Below are 17,235 nucleotides of genomic sequence, written 5' to 3' on the forward strand. Positions count from 1 at the left end.
CCAGTCTGAGTGGCTGTCGATGGGAAACTGCCAGCATTGTCTGACATCCCTGCTCCGGCTGTAAGCGATCCTCCCCACATTGCCTGCTGCGGAGGGAGGAAGGTGGGGGCTATAAAGGAGAGGGACCGGTGGGTACCGAGCAAGATTTTTTACCATGGACCTTCTCCAAAGTTTCCTGCAAGAGAAAGCAACCCCTTTCCTGTCCCGATGCCCCAGGAGTGGGTATGGGGCCAGGCGCTGATCCACCGGGATCACTGGATGTGGAGAATTAAATGCTGGAGGAAAAGTTTGGGGGTTCTGGGGGAGGGCGTTTCTAATGCTGCTGTCAACTGGCAGGAGCCCAGGGCCACCGCAGCCCCCGGCTCCTCCAAAGGATCGGATGGTCCTACCAGATCCTATAATCCCATCATCAGGGACAGGGGACATGCTCGTCCACAAAGCGCCTCCTGGCATGGGCTGACCCCTCTGTGGGGCAGAGAAAGCCTCCAGAGAAGCACCCACACTCTGCTTGCTAAAGTCCTTCTGAACTTGCTGGTGTAACCTTGCAGGGATAGGGGACATCTTCGAGAGCTGGAAAAACAAACCAATCCCTAACGAGCCCTCCGGCTTTTCTTCCACCTTTCTTGCCACTGCTTCCTGCAAGCCTCGCCTCACTCATGTCCCCAGGTGGTCACAGCTGCTTCAGGCACGGTGGCGAGAAGCTTCGGCGAGTGTTTGCGCAGCTTCATGCAAAGATCTGCTGGCCAAATGCTTGCTGGGAGGGAGCCAGTGCTGCTCTCGCACTGCTTTGCTGCCCAGGGAAGGGAAGTGATACTCCAAGGGACATCGCAGGGAGTCGGGATCAGCACTGGGATGCAAATCCCAGCCTGGAATGCCTGGGTCCCTGCTCTGCCCGGGGTACCCCAAGGGCATCCCGTGCCTGCTGCCGGCTCCTGTCCCCACTCAGCACCAACCCGGGAGAGAGCAGGGACAGGCCCTGACAGCGATGAGATGGCTGTGGCAGATGACATTGGCCTTTTATCAAGGGTTGGGACTAGCTTTTGCAGAGTGAGGGCCATGTCACTGCTCCCAGTTCTCATGCTGGGAAGCCACACTGGTGTCCAGCTCCCTCTGAGGAGGTTGCTCCCGCTCTGCAGCCCCCTGGTCCCCTTGGTTGACCCAGTACCAAAGAGCTGCCCAAAGCTGAGGTCTCATGCCTGCATCCTCTCACGACAGCCCCTGGCCACGTGTCCGCACCCCAGTGCCTTGCTCCTCTCCCCAGCAAGACCCCTGCCTGTGGCCTTTGGCTTCCCTCCTGTCCAGGCTTTCAGGGAGAGGTGTGCATGGGAAGAAGGAAGAGCAAGCACTGGGGGGAAGGCAGCGAGGCTTTGTGCTGAGGTCTTGTATCATCAGTGAAATGCGGTGGCAGGAGGGTCCCCCTCTCCTCAGGACAGGTGGGTCATCACAGGCTTCTGCAAGGCACCAGAGGGAGAAACCTCAGCTCACTGCCGTGCCCACACCACCCCCAGCCACATCTGCCACCCCAGGTGACGAGGCCAGCGTGCTCCCTGTCCCTTCCAGCTACCACTGCATGCAGTGAGGACCTGCCTCATCCCATGGGCCACGCGGGCAGTAGGAATTCAAAAACACACGTCTTGTTTGGTCCCTTCACCCTGGGGTTCATGACATCCCAGACCCCAGGGGGTGATGCCCATATATATGTGCCTGCCCTCGCCGGCCAGCATGCTGCGACCTGGGGCTCCACCAGCTCGAGGGGAGCATGGGGAGGGACAGGTCCCTCTTTGCGTGCCCAGGGAGTCGGGTCCCACACGGACCCCTGGCCAGACACCCTCTTGGGTGGCTGGGTTCGTACCGCAAAGAGCCGCTCCACTCTCCTGTTCTTTCCGTTGGGGTTTCTCTGTGTCAGGGAGCCACGGTAAACAGAGTTGCGGTCGAAGGAGTCATCAAGACCTGTCATAAAAGAAGAGAGATGGGCAGCAGGTCCTCATCCACCCCGCTAGAGGTTTCAGTTACCCACCAAGCCATCTGGGTTTTACTGTCCCCTGCTTACTGTGGTTTTGGACGCATGACTGCACTTTGCTCTCCAGGAGGGTGGTGGGAAGCCCTTTGCCAACAGGGAGGCAAAAGCTGCTGCTACTTGTGTTTTGCAGAGCGCTGTGCAAGCTGGGTCAGCCAGCCAGTGGTCAACTGCCAAGGCCTTCACTCTGGAAACCTCCATGGTACAGCAAAGCCTAGGCTGGGAGGACATCTCAGCTCCCAAGGCTTTCACCCTCCCTTGACCTACTAAGTCATCTCTCCTTCTCTGTCATCAACCTCCGCCAGCTGCACCTCTGCTCGCCCAACTTTGCAAGTCATTGACCTGCGCAGGAGACGGTCAGGAGACTGAGTCGCCCCATCACCCATCCCAGGCAGAGGGGATTAGGCTCTCCTGGTGACGTCCATCCGGATCGCACATGCCTCCATCTTCTTGCGGAGCTGACGTGTCCCCTGGGCTGCCTTTATCTGCCTGCCCTTCGCAGGAAGGAGAGCAGATGACTCCTCCTCAGCACAAGGAGAAGGGACCTTTCCACCTGCCAACCTCAGCGTGGGAAACGTGGCCGTTAATTGCCTGCACACACAGGGGAAACGCCATTCCTTCTCTGCATTAAATGATCTTTCCCCCCTTGCCTCCCTTCATCTTCCATTATCTGGAAGAAGTGCCATTCTTTCTGCCTGTCAGCTTAAGAGGCAAGATAAGAGAGAAATAGAAAAGTAATTTCCTAATGGGTCTTGCTGATACCGGGCAGGATGAAACGTTTCCAGTGATTGCCCCCTGCCACACAAGCTGCTGTGCCAAGTTTCAGGTCACCACCAAATTTGAAGCACTCCCAAGCTGCCATTTGTCATAGCTTGGCTGTGGAGGGCCCTCTTGCTCCCCACCAGAGACCAGTGACCGTGGCAGGTGGCCAACAGGGTCAAGGATACCTTCCCCAAGATGACCAAGCAAGGAAGAAATTGCTCTCAGAAGAGATGATGGTCTTAGGCGAGACTTTGAGGTCTAACACCCAACGGGATTGCCACAAAAGAAGTAATGCAGATGTCTCCCTGGACCCTGGGGCGGCAGGAGCCCAAGCTGCAGAGAAAGTCCTGGTTCTTGGAGGACTGAGCCAACTCAGCCTGACCTCCGCTCTCCCATCACTGTCCCTGATCCTGCCAGCTGCCTCCTCCTTTGGAGTTATCCACTACAGAAGAGGTTTCCCCTTCATCTGTCCTAACAGGAGCGCACGATCTCGGGGAAGGGGACCCTCAATGCAGATACGCCACTGGATGCAGAGAGAGAGGACTGAGCCTCCCCCAAAGCCCAGCCCGTCCACCCACATGTCCCCCCCTCCCGCAGGCAGAGCCATGGTCCTTACTGGTGATTTCGATGGGACTGTTGAACTTCCTCCTGAACCCCTGCAGTCCGGGCATCGCCTGCAAGAGAAGGGGAGCAGCCTGCTGCGGGGAAAGGGATGGGAGGACAGAGGTCCCCTCGGGAACCACCACTTCACAAGCAGCTCCCTGGAGACCCTGGTTGTCCCCAGGCTTAATGCTGTGCCACACGCACACCGAGAAGGTGCACGAGCCGGCACAGTTTAAGCACATACTCACTTTAATGTCATCCGAAGACTCCCCGGGACTGCTGCTGGCAGGACCAGGAGAGGGGAGGCAGGCAGCCTGCAGGCAAAGAAAGGCAGAGTTTTCTCTGGGGGTGCAAAGGACGACTTGGTCTGCCTTTCTTTGCTTTTTCACCTCTTCCATTTAGCCTGGACTGATCCCAAGGCGAGCAGAAGAGGCAGCGTACTGCCATGGCAGCAACTCTGCCCGATGGACCGTGATTATGAAAATCAGTATGGGAGCACAGGAGTTGAGTCCAGGCTGCGGTGCATGCAGCAGCCCACTGTGCCCTCCAGCAGCCCCAGGAAGAGCATCAGTCCCCAAATACAAAACCCTCCCTTGATGCACGTAAGGAATCAGCGTCGTCCACCATCCTCCACGAGACTTCTACTCTGGGAGCCCTGGGGAGAGCAGCGGGCAGCAGGGAGGGAGCTGGGCTCAGCTCAGGAGACCAAACAGCCCTTCACAGCGCCCGGGGACGGCAGCAACGACCCGGGGGTGCACATGAGTCTTGGGGCTGGGACCTCTCATACCACCGTCCTCCATGCTCACCTGCCCGGTCGACTTCTTCCTCGCTTTTTCCACCGGCTTCACCGTCAGCCCTGCAGCGGACAGAGCCGCAATTCGGGATTCGATGTCTGATATCTTTAGAGGGAGGAAATAAACGCACAGATGGAGGTGGAAGGGTCTAGCACCGGCTTTGTTTGCCATTGCTGGCCAGGGGTCTGGGCAGAGCCGCTCTCAGAGCCAAGCCCTCACCTCACTCTCTGCCTGCTGCACCTGAGCAGCTGCTGAGGCCACTTTGTCCTCCAGCTCCGACAGCTCTGAGTCGGTAGTGCCGCTGTGCTGAGCCCCTTCCTCAAGCTCCTTCAGGGTCTTCTCAAGCTGGTAGGTCTTTCCAGCAGTCAGGTACACCTGAAATAGAAGAAAAAAAAAAAACCACATTACAGAGTTAATCTGCCTGGAGTCCTCCTCTCCTGGTGCGGCTACAGCCCCAGATGCATCAGCTCCTGCCGCTATTTGACGGCTGCTGCTTTGCCTCGCAGCACAGACAGTACCAGCCAGCTCTGGCAGGGCTTTTCGTCTCATTTCCTCCTTTCCCCAGGCTTTTTGAGAGCAATTACCAAGGGGGTGAAATGGTAAGAGGTTCAATGGGAACACAGGAAGGACCAAAACTCGATGACCTACTTGAGTAGCATCAGCATCTTCATGCTGCGTGCTCAGAGGGGAGGCAGGTACCCGCAAACAGGCGCTGGCTGCCATGACGCGTGGTGGCAGCAAGCTGGGACAGAGACTGACTGACTCCAAATCTGCTCAGTCGGTGCTGCTGGGTTGCCTGGGTCAGGATTTGGGAGTTTGGCCCCAGGCAGTTAACTAACCTGACCCCTGCAAAAGGCAGCTTTGCTCAGGAACTGCTCTGGATACGCAGGAATGATCCTGGCTGAGAGCAATCACGGGTGCAAACGGAGCACAGTGCAGCGGTGGGGTGAAGATGGCAGGGCTGGCTGGGGATGCACAGCCGCCACGGGAAGCAACACGTTACCTTTGCTGCCTAGGTAAGAAGGGTAAAAGGTCCTACCCCAATAAACCCACTGGTTTTACTGTCACTTGCCTCCTCCTGGGCCACTACGACGACGCAAGTCCAAGCAAGGCAATTTAGGATGTTGGTATGCAACCACACAAGGTGATCAGATGGGTTGTGGGGCCACGTTTTTGCTGAATGATTCCAAAAATCTTGGTTCTACTAATGCAGTTCCCGTTCCTCCAGCCCTCACCATTTTTTCCATTGCACGGAACTGAACTGCCTGGCACGAGCCCCCTGCACGCACTGAAGTACCGGGCATCCACCCAAATCACAGCAACGCGCCCCACGGCCCATAGGTCCCACCGATCCCCGTGCAGACCCCGAGGCTGTAACCAGCTGCGAACACTTGCAGGCGCCATCCGTGAAGCCGCTCAACCCGTGAGTCACAGGGACGTGGTTTGTTGTTGGGCCATCAAACCCTCCCAGCGCCCTGCGAGGCCGGTGGCATCCCTCAGAGCGCGAGTCAGCCGTGACTCAGCCGGGGCCCTTGAGGGGAGGGCAGGATGAGCGCACAGCTCCCCGGGGCCATCGTCTGTCCCCCGCCTTGCCGCTTCCCCACCGCTGATGGCAACTAAACTCACAGCATCCCCAGCCCCGTCCCCTCTCCTGGGAGGAGGGGGGGACCTCAAAACCTTCACCCAGCCACCCCTCTTCCCCTGGGGTGCTGTGTTTGGCCAGAAACCGGCCAGGTGGGGCGCTTTCTGAGCGCACTCTGCTCCCTGCTTTTACGCGTAAGCTCTCCCCGACGAGAGATGAGCTGCAGAGCGTGTCTTAAGACCCTGCTCCCCCATCGCAGGTCGTTTCTGACAGTGAAACACGACCACCCAGATGGAGACGCGACTCCTTGCCCCATCTGTGAACTGTTTCTTTGCCGCTTGGTAAATGGCACTGCGGATGCAATCCATTTCCCACGGGGGAATCGATTCATCCGGGTTTATGGCAGCTAAAAAAAACCCCATATTGTCGGTGCTTCACACAGTCACACAAACCCAGCAGGGGATTGTGCTCTGGACGTAAACTTATCACCCACGCGAGCCTACCAGCCCCAGGCACAAGTCAGCCTCAGCCAACAGACAGGTCACGTTCACGTTATCCTCGTTCGTAAAAGCCCCAGCGAAACGCCGTGCGGAAGAGAAGTGGGACAAAAGCTTCTGCTGCAGCCGGAGCGCGGGACTGCCGACGTCCAGCAAAGCAACGCCACCGCGAGCTAGGGACCACGCTTGTTCTCTCTCCCTGGCGCTCACCCAGGGGGGAACCAGGGACCAAGGCAAGGGAAGGCACAAGACGAGAGCGTCTCCACTTGCTGCTGTGCCATTTCCCTCATAACACAGCCCATGCCACCGTCAGACGAGACCAGACTTTTTATATCCCTCTGTGGTGCCCATCCCTTTAATGCTCAACCACCTGCTAACGAGAAATTTTTTTGGGGGGGAGGGGTTTCTTCTCTATTCCCACCCCCCCTCCCCCCCCACCACGATGCCCTCCCTGCTTGCGGAAAGCTCTCGTGAACCTTACGTTTTCTTCAAGCTCACGGTAGGCTTCGGCCACCTCTTTCCCATCTCCCAGGCTGGGGAGCCGCCCGGCGGGGAGGGCACAGCCACCGTTGCACTGGCTTTCTCCATGCAACGACTCGCACACCGCTTGCTCCGTGGCGTTTATGGCTCTCAGTACTTTGGCCGTGATTTCGCTCAAAGCCTGAGCCGACGACCTCTGCAAAGGCCCGGCACAGCCAAAGCAGAGGGTGGGAAGGAGGTGGGGGAGGAAGAAAAAAAAAAAAAAAAAAAAAGGACGTTATTTTAACGTGGTGTACAAAACCAGCGCATGTCAGGGGGTGAAAGGGGCATCAGACCTTCAGGAGCTGGAGAAAGACGGAGAAGCGATAATTAAAGGGCTTATGCCGTTCCTGAAGGGCTCTCCAACCGGAGATGGATGCGTGGCTAAAGCAGAGCTTTGATCTCAGCCCGTGCTTGCTGGAGGATGGCTGTGACAAAAGAAGTCGCCTCAAAAGGCTTGGAAAATAGGTTATCAAGGGATGCGTAGCTCGCTGGCAGCGGTGCCACCGGAGCTGGCTGAGAGCAGCAGCGCCTGGCCACCCGAAAGCCACTCAGTTACTCAGCAGTTAAAGTCTAATTGCGGCATATTGCTTTACACTTCAGCAGACCTTAGCACGGAGGCAAATAAACTCCTTAAGCTTGTGGCAAAAAATAATCCAGCCCGTAAAATTGTTGTGTTGCCACACCGCCAGAACTTGGGACTAATGTCCCCTTCCCACCTCAAGGAGCACTGACGGCAATAACACTCGTATTTGCTTGCTAAGGCACTAAGCATACGTTAAAATAGACTGAAGAAACTCATCATCTCTCTCTCAACTGATAATTCCCTAGAAACCAAGGAGATGGGGGTGATATACGCGCTGGTGACAAAGGCAAACAGTGGTGTTTACAACTCCATGTATTTCCAGGCAAGCCACCCTGCAGAGAACCAGCACGCTCAGTCCAGCTGATGTTTTTATCATTTTATGGTGCCTTCACAGCACAGCAGAATTTTTTTTTCCCCCATTTTCCATTAGGAGCGTGTGCTTTCATCGCCACGTGCCCCAGTTAGAAGACTTCCTCCTGACCAGAGAGGAGACTCCCATAAAAACAAAGTCAGACTCATGCAAACACCAACCCTGGGTCCGGTATAAGGGAAGTTGCTGTTAAAAAGATCCACACGGACACGACAGCCTTTAGCCAAGGCTGGGCCATCTACACATCACTGCAGGCGTTTCTAACTCAATACCGCAAGAAGGTATTTGACGCTTTGGGCGTTACCACAATGTGAAAAGTTAAATTTTGCTTCGCTTCTCAGATGATTTTGCTTGAGCTGTTGCAACCTGGCGGGGTCTCTCTTTGCTGTCGTAAACTGCCTGCACAACGCCACTGAGACACAACCGTGCCCGTATCCTCCCTACTTTGGGGCTGGGTTTTGGTCAAAGAAAGCAGCAAATCTAGAGAATCCAGGCTTCATTTTACAAGAATCAAGGAGCTTACACTGATACCCGGCTAATGTCTTCCTCAGTGCAGGTCGGGGTTTGAGCCTGCTGCTGATCGGAGACAGGGACTAAGTTACCTCGGCTTGGGGAGTTACCACTCACCCCTGTGCTGCAATTAGCTGGAAATGCTTATGGAGAAGATGCGTGTCGTTCAGCCCAAGTTAAGTAGTTAAGCCTGGCTGCAGCAATCATCTAAAAGCAGCTTTTAGGGAAAAGGAGGCAGTAATCTAAAAGCAGCTTTTAGGGAAAAGGAGGCAGTAAAGGCAGCCTTTGGTAAGGATGCAGCGCATCGCTGATCCTGTGGCAGTAAGAGCCCAGGAAATGGTACCCCAAACCACGAGGGAAGCTGTCCTGGGAACAGTCGCTTGCTCTAATCCTGAGATTTTACATAGAGCCGTGCAGAGTCCCGTACCCGAGAGACTCGCTGAAGGCACCGCGTGGACTCCCTAAGCGTGTACACGCAGCCACGCTCTCCAAGCCCAGCCAGGCTTTGCCTTGCGAGGCTGAGGAGCTTTTGCTCCGCACGTCGAGGAGGGGCCTCGTGGCACCAGGAAAGTCTCCACAGCCTCAGACGAAGGAGCTTCGCAGGAGAGGAGAGGGGCGGCGCAGCCCCCGCTCGCTCCCTTGGCCGCCAGCGATGGATGTGTCAGAGCAAACGCACACGTACCCCCTTCCAGCGCCATGGCGGAAGGGAGGGGATGAACAAATGAGCCATTAGAGACCCAACCAGGAACGCTGACCTCTGTGTTGTGCTAATGGACTGTCTCAGGAGGCTCTGTGCTACCAGAGACACACAATATCTCCCTTTCTTTGATGTGTGGCTGAGTCACCCGGGCTGTCACCGGCTGCCCATCACCGATGCTGTCACCCAGCCCTGCCTCCTGCCAGGCCAGGTGAGGGGGAAGTGGTCCAGCACCTCTGCCAGCTCTCGCTCCCCAGCCAGGGGAGCCGCTGCCCTGCAAGGCTGCACACAAACGAACGCCCCTCCAGCCCCTTCCCGCGGGGGGGAAAAAAGCAGATCTCCGAAACGCAGCCAGCAGGCAGGGGGATAAAATCAGAGCTGCGCTGGGCCATGGGGGTGAGGGACCCTCTGGGGTGATGGGCTGCATAGATGCTGTGGTCCCTCCTCCTCTCCCCAACCCATGTCCCCGCGGATCACCCAGCACGGAGCAGGGGACAGGAGCCAGCACAGCACTGTAAGTACAGGAGACGCTGGACCAGCAGAGTGAAAGCAGGGCCAGGGATTTTGGGAGCCCCTTCCCTAGCACAGGAGCACTGACAGGTCTGGAAGAGACATTTCAGGCTGTAGCAGGTGCCCGACAAAGGCTGCCAGTACTAAATCATCGCCGAGCTCTTCCCCCAGCCCAGGACTCTTCTCCGTAATGAAATCCAGATCCTGAGACAACTCTTCTAAGCAGATGTGGAGGTTGTGTACCTCTCCGTGGCAGGCAGTAGCCCACGCAACCTTTAGGAGACTTCATTTTTGACTCTTGGATGAGACTGGGAGAGCCTACAAGGACCAGATCCAACACCTGGGGACTTCCCTATCCCTTGACACCCCATTTAAGCAGGCAGCTGACCAGACAGCCTTGGGAGGCATCGAAGTGGAGGTGTGGGACAGAACAAGAGATGCATTACCACGGTGTAAGCTATAAGCCACTGAGAGCAGAAGGAGCCGCAGACGGAGCCGAAAACAGTGTGGCAGGGAGGACACAGATTACCTTTCGAGCCTCTCTGGCCATGTCATCACTGGAGCAACTCATCTCTGGTTTCTTCCCTCTCTTTTTTTCTTCATGCTCGTCTTCTTCAGAAGAAACTTCTTTGTCACTGATGTTGCTGGCTAACTCCTCCAGCTTCCTCTTCAACTCCTCCTCCTCGGCATCAGGGTCAAGTTGGGATTCTGGGGCTGGAGACTGAAGGAGGAGAAGAAGGGAGTTGTGTAAGAGTCCCCTGTGGTGGACAATGGGGTATGGCCAGATCCAGACACAGCCACCACGACTGGCCAGTGGAGGAACTCAAGGAGTGCTCCGCAGATGGACTTTGCAAAGGGGACTTTGAGACCCCCTTTGAGTGCCCATTTTCACAAGGGGTGGTCAGACTGCCCAGGGAAGCAGCACTCCAGCTCCACACCAAGGAATACATCTCCAGAGGTCCCTTCCAACCCCTATCATTTTGTGATCTAAGGAATCTCCCATCCATTTCCCCCTCCCCCCACCGCCCCCAGAACTTGCTTGTTCTTCCCTATGGGAAAGTGCCTTTTCCCCCTCCTTAAAAAGGTGTGCATGAGGGATTTGGGGTGAAAACCCACTGTATTTTCATTAAGAACCACGCTGGCTCTGAGAGCGGAGATCACAGCAACCCAAAGACACGGTCCACCAAACTAAGGGAAGCAGCCACATGAAGTACCGCTCCCCGAGGTAGCTTTCAGAGCATCTAGGTAACCTTACTTGTAAAGGGAAAACACACAGCAAGTTTTCCTGTAGGATAGATGGCATATTTCCACCCGACCCTGTTATTAGGTGCAATCTACCTTACCTGGAGAAGCATCCTTTAAACTCCCAGGCGCTGGAAGGGAGCTCCAGAAGTTACTGAACTCACTGTCCCTCGCGTTAAGACGGGAATACGATTATCTGTGTCATACCTGATGGGTTTTTGTCTAAGCTGTTCTTCACAGCCTTGAGCAATGGCATCCGCAGCAGGTAATCTTTCTCCCAGGCAATCTATTCCCGGGCTCTGCCATCCTTTCTCCTGGAAAGCTTTGCTTAATAGTCAACCTCAGCCTGTCCCGCAGCGGTTTGGACCTGTTGCCTCTACTCTGATCTGCCCTAGACATAGGAATAAGTCATGGGAACCTGCAAACCTGCACATCTCCTACTCCCTTGGTCAGAGTTACTGACAGACACGCTGAATGGTTACAAACCTGGCGATCCCCATTAGGAATTTTAGAAAAAAAAGATAAAAAAAGAAGAAATTGCATTGTTTCATCTATGTCTAGGGGACTTGTCTGTAATTATCACTGTCCATTCTACTGAGCCTTCAGCCGCCAGAGCAGCTCGTGTTGATGGGTTCACGCAAAGGAAAAAAAGGGTACCTAGTCCAAAATTAGAAACCCAAAATCAATGTTAAGTGATCGAAGCATTCACAGACTCTACATCGCTGCCCAGCTCTAACTTAATTTGGCTGTTTGCTTCCAAGCTTGATGGCATGGTTAGACAAGGACGGCTCAGAAGAGATACTGAAACCCTTCTTGACTCAGATCTCATATTCACAACAACCAGGTCACTTCCCCGTATGTACTAATTGATTCTCCCATGGTTTCAAATGAGCCATCACAGCTCTGCAGATGTACCAACACCCATGAAATTAGCCTTTCATAGAATATTAAATTGAAGCCAAATTGTCCTTGTGCAGGAGGGGCGAGGGAGGCACTAGCTTGCACGGGGGCCCATATGCATGGGTTAAATTTGCTTCTGTTTCTGTCCTGCTATGCAATGTTTTCTAAAGCGCTCCATCACCTGAAACTAGAGAAGAGCCTCCAAGGCCAAACCAGAGGATTAAAATTGAACAAAGTGAGTCTTTGTGTCTATCCGGCTTTCTCCCTGCAACCCCGGCTGTTTCAGAGCAGCCCCTCCGATGACAAGGGGAAGGGACCGGTGCGTCCCATGCTGTCTCCCTGCAGAGAGAGCGCCTGGCTTTGCCCAGTTACCTCATCAGACCGCACCAGGATTTTTTCCTCCAAGCGGTTCAGCATGCGTTCGATTGCGGACATGCGTTTGCTGAGCTCATGAATCTAGAGAAGAGGAGAGAGAGAGAGAGAGAGAAGGCGTAGAGAACAGACCAGCCACCGCTGCCAGGGCAGGGAGAAAACAGCACAACCAGCAGAAGAAAGCAAGCAGCAAGACGCTGCCCCCGCGAGCTGAATTAAAAGACATTAAAAAATTATGTTTTGAAAATACAGCCCTGGATACCCTGAAGAGCTCCAGGAAATGCACGGCCTCTCCTCAAATCTGGAAAACTCAAAGCGATGCGGAGTACCCGGCACACCGCAATTCTCACCAAAGCAGCGTCGGTAGCTTTGATGCAGCGAACATAAAGCCTCATTCACTGGCCTCGTTGTGTCCCTTGTCCAGAAAAAAGAATCAGGCTGTAACAAAGCCCGGTATCTTGCCATCATTCACTCGCTGCCTCAATTTCAAGTCAACAGGAGTATTATCTTCCTACTAACATGTTTTTTTTTTAAGCAGCGACTGCCCCATCACCCCCCCTGCTAATACAGCGCAGGAAAGTAAGAGGGAAGAGGTAAGAATTTCCCATGGCAAATTCTGGAGAGAAAAACTAAAATTGAAAGTTTACGGCAACACACTTTGAAATTTTCTGACTTCTGCCTGCATTGATTTACAAGGTGCTTGGCCCTCCTTTTGCCCTCACTCTTCCAACTGAAAGAAGGGAAGGGAAGGGGGAAAAGGGAAGGGAAGGGGGAAAAGGGAAGGGAAGGGGGAAAAGGGAAGGGAAGGGGGAAAAGGGAAGGGAAGGGGGAAAAGGGAAGGGAAGGGGGAAAAGGGAAGGGAAGGGGGAAAAGGGAAGGGAAGGGGGAAAAGGGAAGGGAAGGGGGAAAAGGGAAGGGAAGGGGGAAAAGGGAAGGGAAGGGGGAAAAGGGAAGGGAAGGGGGAAAAGGGAAGGGAAGGGGGAAAAGGGAAGGGAAGGGGGAAAAGGGAAGGGAAGGGGGAAAAGGGAAGGGAAGGGGGAAAAGGGAAGGGAAGGGGGAAAAGGGAAGGGAAGGGGGAAAAGGGTTGCTTTTCATGCTCAAGAGCCAAGACAAACTTTTGTGGTTAAATCACTGAAAACATAAAATGAAGCTTTTTTTTTTCTTCTTTTAGAAATCGACATTTTGCTTTCCTTAAAAAAAAAGTCTTTCTCCTTTGATGCAAACAAATAAAACACAAACGATGAGAAATATTGCCCATTTTATATAGATAAAACACTGTCTCCCACATCACTCCTGTTCTGAGTGGCTGCCTCCCATTCAAAGGGGAATGAGCAGCAAATGCAGTAAGTAAATGCACTAACAAAGAGATGCGAGGGCTTGGCTTTGTTTTTATAACATTCCCGTCCTCTCACTTAGTTTTTGTGCTTCCTAGTGTTCAATTAATTAGATCCTCACAACAGCTTGGAGAGATTGCATCTGCTTAAGGGAAGATGAATATAAAAACCTGACACTCCGGAGAGCAGAGCGCTGTAATTACCATCCCGAACTCAATGCATCTTCAAGCAGCATTAAACCCGCAGGCAGGACGCAATCCAATCCATCTCTAAGTGGTTTCTCCCTACTGTTTAAGGCCTGACTCCTGCATGGCTCCTGGTGACAATGAGAAATCTGTGATGGGCCATCAGCTTCAGAAGAAGAGATGGTGACAAACCGAGCACCCGGCACCACCGTAACAGAGGTTCAGAAAGGTCAGAGCATAACGCACGGTTTGCTGTTGACGGGCTACAAGGACAGGAGCTGAAGACCTTGCTTACGTTCTCCTTCCCAAGCAAGGCTGGTTTTAAGGCCTGGTGGTCACCCCACCAGCGTCACCCACCCCATTAGGGGTGCATCCTTTTCAGGGGCCGGACCGCCCTGTGCTGCTCTCCGCAAGACAAAAGGCTAGCAAATGCTGCTCTGTATTAAAATATTTAAAGCAAAGAAACTTAAAACACAGCCCATAAGGAGGACATCAGTTAGGGCAAACCATCACTTGCTGCTGGGGAGAGAAGACAGGTTGCTCTAGCAGAGGTGCTGCCTTCAGTCTCTCAACTACCCAAGACCCCCAGCAGAAGCTTTATGCAAACAGGAGGAGCCAGATGGCATCAAAGCTTCAGGAATCCAGAATTGCTGAGCTCCTGGAGTCACAGGACTAGGGAACAGCCTCTGCTTTTGTCACTGGAAAAGTTAATTTTCTTGTGTTTGTGACTGAACAGAGTATTATTCCCAGAATTAAAGCAAAAGCAATTTTCAGATCAAACATATTTTGACAAACTTGCACCTAAGGCAGTTTTGGGAAAGAGGGTCACAGAGATGCAGGGCAAAGAGCTGAGCTTTCCGACTCTCGAAACCTTCAGACGTCAACAAGGTGTCTACCAGGAAAACTTTTGCGTTTTGAAGCTTTTGAAGCCAGGCTACGGGATTCAATACAGGGTTAACAAACGTGCTTCTGGACCCTACACCCCACAGGTCAACATCTTGAGTCGCCCAAGGGCGCAGCCTCTCCGAAATGCAGCACCAGGGTGACCAGTTGTGCTCACCCATCCTTGCTGTGCCCTGGGATGTCCCGTGAGAGGCTGGGATAGCTCAGAAGCCCTGATGATGGTTACTTGGCATACCCTGGAAGTGCCTGTAAGCAGCTCAAGGGCTGCTTTGCTGCTCGGGACAATGCAACTGCTCGCTGTCCCAAATCCCTCATGGTCTGTCTCTGCCCTCGTGCCAGCCTCAGCCCCTCCATCTCTTCCAACCTCAGAACGAGATGATGGACACCAGCCTCTTCTGAAACTCTTCCAGCCCTGCCAATGCAATAGAGCTGGCTAGCACCAAAGCCTGGATGTTCTTGCCTTCTCTCTTCTTTGGGCTTGTATCTGGCCTCTCCTTGGCCAACAGCAACAGTGATGAACGTGTGCATCATTCTGAAGTTAATGGTCCAGCAGAGACCTGGGTCTCTTCCTGCTGGCCGAGGAGAAGGCTCTGTGGGAGGGTGGTTGCTAGCTGTAAACCCATCAGCAGCGCAAAGGGCAGGAAGGGTGAAGAGCCATTTAAGCGGATGATCAATGTTGGCATAAGAGAAAATGGGGTTAAATTGGGAGTGAGAACATGCCTTGTAACCATTAGAGTGACAACGCTCCACAGCAGCCTTCATACTGGTGTGACAGAGCAAACCACAAAGCATGCCGGACTGCCCTGTAGCGAGAGCTCACACAGCTGATGAAGGAAGTCAACTGAAGCATTGGTAGGAATTTGTCCCCGTTTCCCCACCGCAAAGCACGGTGCACATTTCATGCCTAACGTACCATGGCCTCATTAAGGATAACCACTCCAGGGTTCTTCCATTTACCGCTGACTGAAAAAGGAACGGCATTTGCTGATTAAAACATGTGCCGAGAGAAGTAAAAGGCAAAGGCAAAGTTTGCCTACACAGGCACGTGAAGTGTGGTGCTGAAGGATGGTTGTGGTGACAGATTCCCCCACCGATTCCCCAAAGGGGTCCAGGGTGTGCGAAGTTACCATCTGTAAGCAGAAACAAGCAGTGGGATCTCGCTGTGTACCTGCGTAGTTGAACATCACTGTGCATTTTGCGGCTTTTGCAGAGGTCTGAGGGATGCTTTTTACCATTCCCACCACCCACCATTTGCAAAGGTGGCATCAGGAACTGCGGGTCCTTGCTTCACAATTAAAACACAAGCTTGCTGCCTTTTTGACACCCTCCTCTAGACTGTTCCCCCCTGTTATCATCATTCAGGAGAGATACAAGACAGGTCGTCTCGACCCAGTCCTACTGGGGCAGGAACACTCCGCACTGCAAGGGAAGAAAAGGATCTTGATGCTTATTAAGTATCCCTCTCCAAACCTTGGTCTGATCATAAAGCACCGGCACATTCAATTGAAGAAAGCCTTTTTGGGGACGCAGAAAGCCATAGGTAACTCACAGATTAATAAGGACAGGCCGGAAATTAACAGCAACAAAGGCAGGTTTGTTACTGCGACAGCAGCATGGGCAGAGTAAAGCACCAGTGCCCGATTTTCTCTTTGCCACAGGTGTAAAAGTGGAAGGGCTGGAAGGAGGACCTGGGAGAAGCCGCACAGAGCTCCAGAGTACTTCTGTGTCATCCTAACGGTGCAGAGAAAAGTCTGTTCTTCCTCACCTTAAGGAATGACGGGGCCTTAAACGCACCTCCCCAGGTCTCAGCCCTGCTCCCATTTCACAACCACCGTGGCAGGTTCCTCACAACTTGGAGAGCAGGAGATGGCCTGGGCATTCATCTAGCTGGTGCCATGCAACCGTGATGTGGCACCTAGATGAGCCAACTCCTAGCTCATCCCACAGGCCCACTGTATCGCTCTGGCAATGCAAAATTGCCCCAGCTTCTTCAGCTCCTGAGCTGAAGAGGGATCTTGAGTCTACAGAGATCTGTGATCCACTCTGCTCACTCTTGGATCTGCACATGGGAAGCGTGGGCACCAAACCACCCCTGCGCAGAAGGGGCAATGATCGTGTGCCACCAGAAAAGCACACCAGCTTTTCTGCTCGTGCTCCACAACCATCCTGGCTGGCAGACGGATTGCTGTGGTTGCACCCCAGTTTGCCATCACTGCTTCCCATCTCCTCTGAACCAGATGGCACCATCCTGCACCTCACAAGATTACAAGCCTCATTTATGACAAGCGAGGCTTGGCCGTAGACTTGGTCTCAAAAGAGGTTTGACAGCTGTTTGGTACCTGATTCCCGGAGTGGCTGACGTTATCCTGGGAGGAGGTTCTGTTCCGGCGTTTCGCGTGATGGGGTGGGTAGGCAGGGAACTGGGCTCCCTTGACATCCTCATCAGAGGTGTCCATGTCTGCAGAGCACTGGGACCGGGGCTGCTCATTCCAGGGGCTGCCTTTGGAGAGAGAAGGCTTCAGCACAAAGGCACAAGAGACTGACACCCTTGAGTTCCTTCCTGGACACAGGTCCCATCCTTAAGACAAGCAAATAATGAGGCACTTCTCCAAATTACACTTTCTATCCTTTGGCAGGAGATGCTTCTGCAGGAGAGACCGAGGTTAAGGATGGCTACCCTGGGCCAGGCTGCAGCTCCATCCACTGTGGCCGCACAGCACCTAGCTCAGCAGGGTCCCACACAAGGCTGCCGAGATAACGGTGGGCACAAGAAGCAATGTCCTTGCTCTGGCATGCCCCAAACAGCCAGGCCACTCACCAAAAACTGCTATTGCCTTCCCATTTTTGTTGAA

At 53.8% G+C, this 17,235-nt stretch overlaps 1 protein-coding gene across 7 annotated transcripts in view; it reads right to left on the bottom strand.

Moving 5' to 3' along the window:
- Window positions 1-143: 143 nt before the first annotated feature.
- MLPH (melanophilin) overlaps window positions 144-17,235 on the bottom strand; it is a 28,856-nt gene continuing 11,764 nt past the window's right edge. For 2 of the 7 annotated variants that reach the window (XM_063341276.1, XM_063341274.1), the window contains 10 exons: window positions 16,723-16,883; window positions 11,962-12,045; window positions 9,977-10,168; window positions 6,737-6,931; window positions 4,396-4,551; window positions 4,189-4,281; window positions 3,631-3,696; window positions 3,396-3,453; window positions 1,853-1,950; window positions 144-1,451 (listed from right to left, as the gene is read on the bottom strand). In XM_063341276.1, the coding sequence (XP_063197346.1) occupies window positions 1,425-1,451; window positions 1,853-1,950; window positions 3,396-3,453; window positions 3,631-3,696; window positions 4,189-4,281; window positions 4,396-4,551; window positions 6,737-6,931; window positions 9,977-10,168; window positions 11,962-12,045; window positions 16,723-16,883 (1,130 nt within the window). In that variant the 3' untranslated portion in view covers window positions 144-1,424. The remainder of the gene's footprint in view (window positions 1,452-1,852; window positions 1,951-3,395; window positions 3,454-3,630; window positions 3,697-4,188; window positions 4,282-4,395; window positions 4,552-6,736; window positions 6,932-9,976; window positions 10,169-11,961; window positions 12,046-16,722; window positions 16,884-17,235) is intronic. The other 5 variants (XM_063341278.1, XM_063341275.1, XM_063341281.1 and 2 more) reach the window with 3 other exon arrangements.

The sequence above is a fragment of the Chroicocephalus ridibundus genome, chromosome 7, assembly GCF_963924245.1.
Source record: "Chroicocephalus ridibundus chromosome 7, bChrRid1.1, whole genome shotgun sequence".
NCBI lineage: Eukaryota > Metazoa > Chordata > Aves > Charadriiformes > Laridae > Chroicocephalus > Chroicocephalus ridibundus.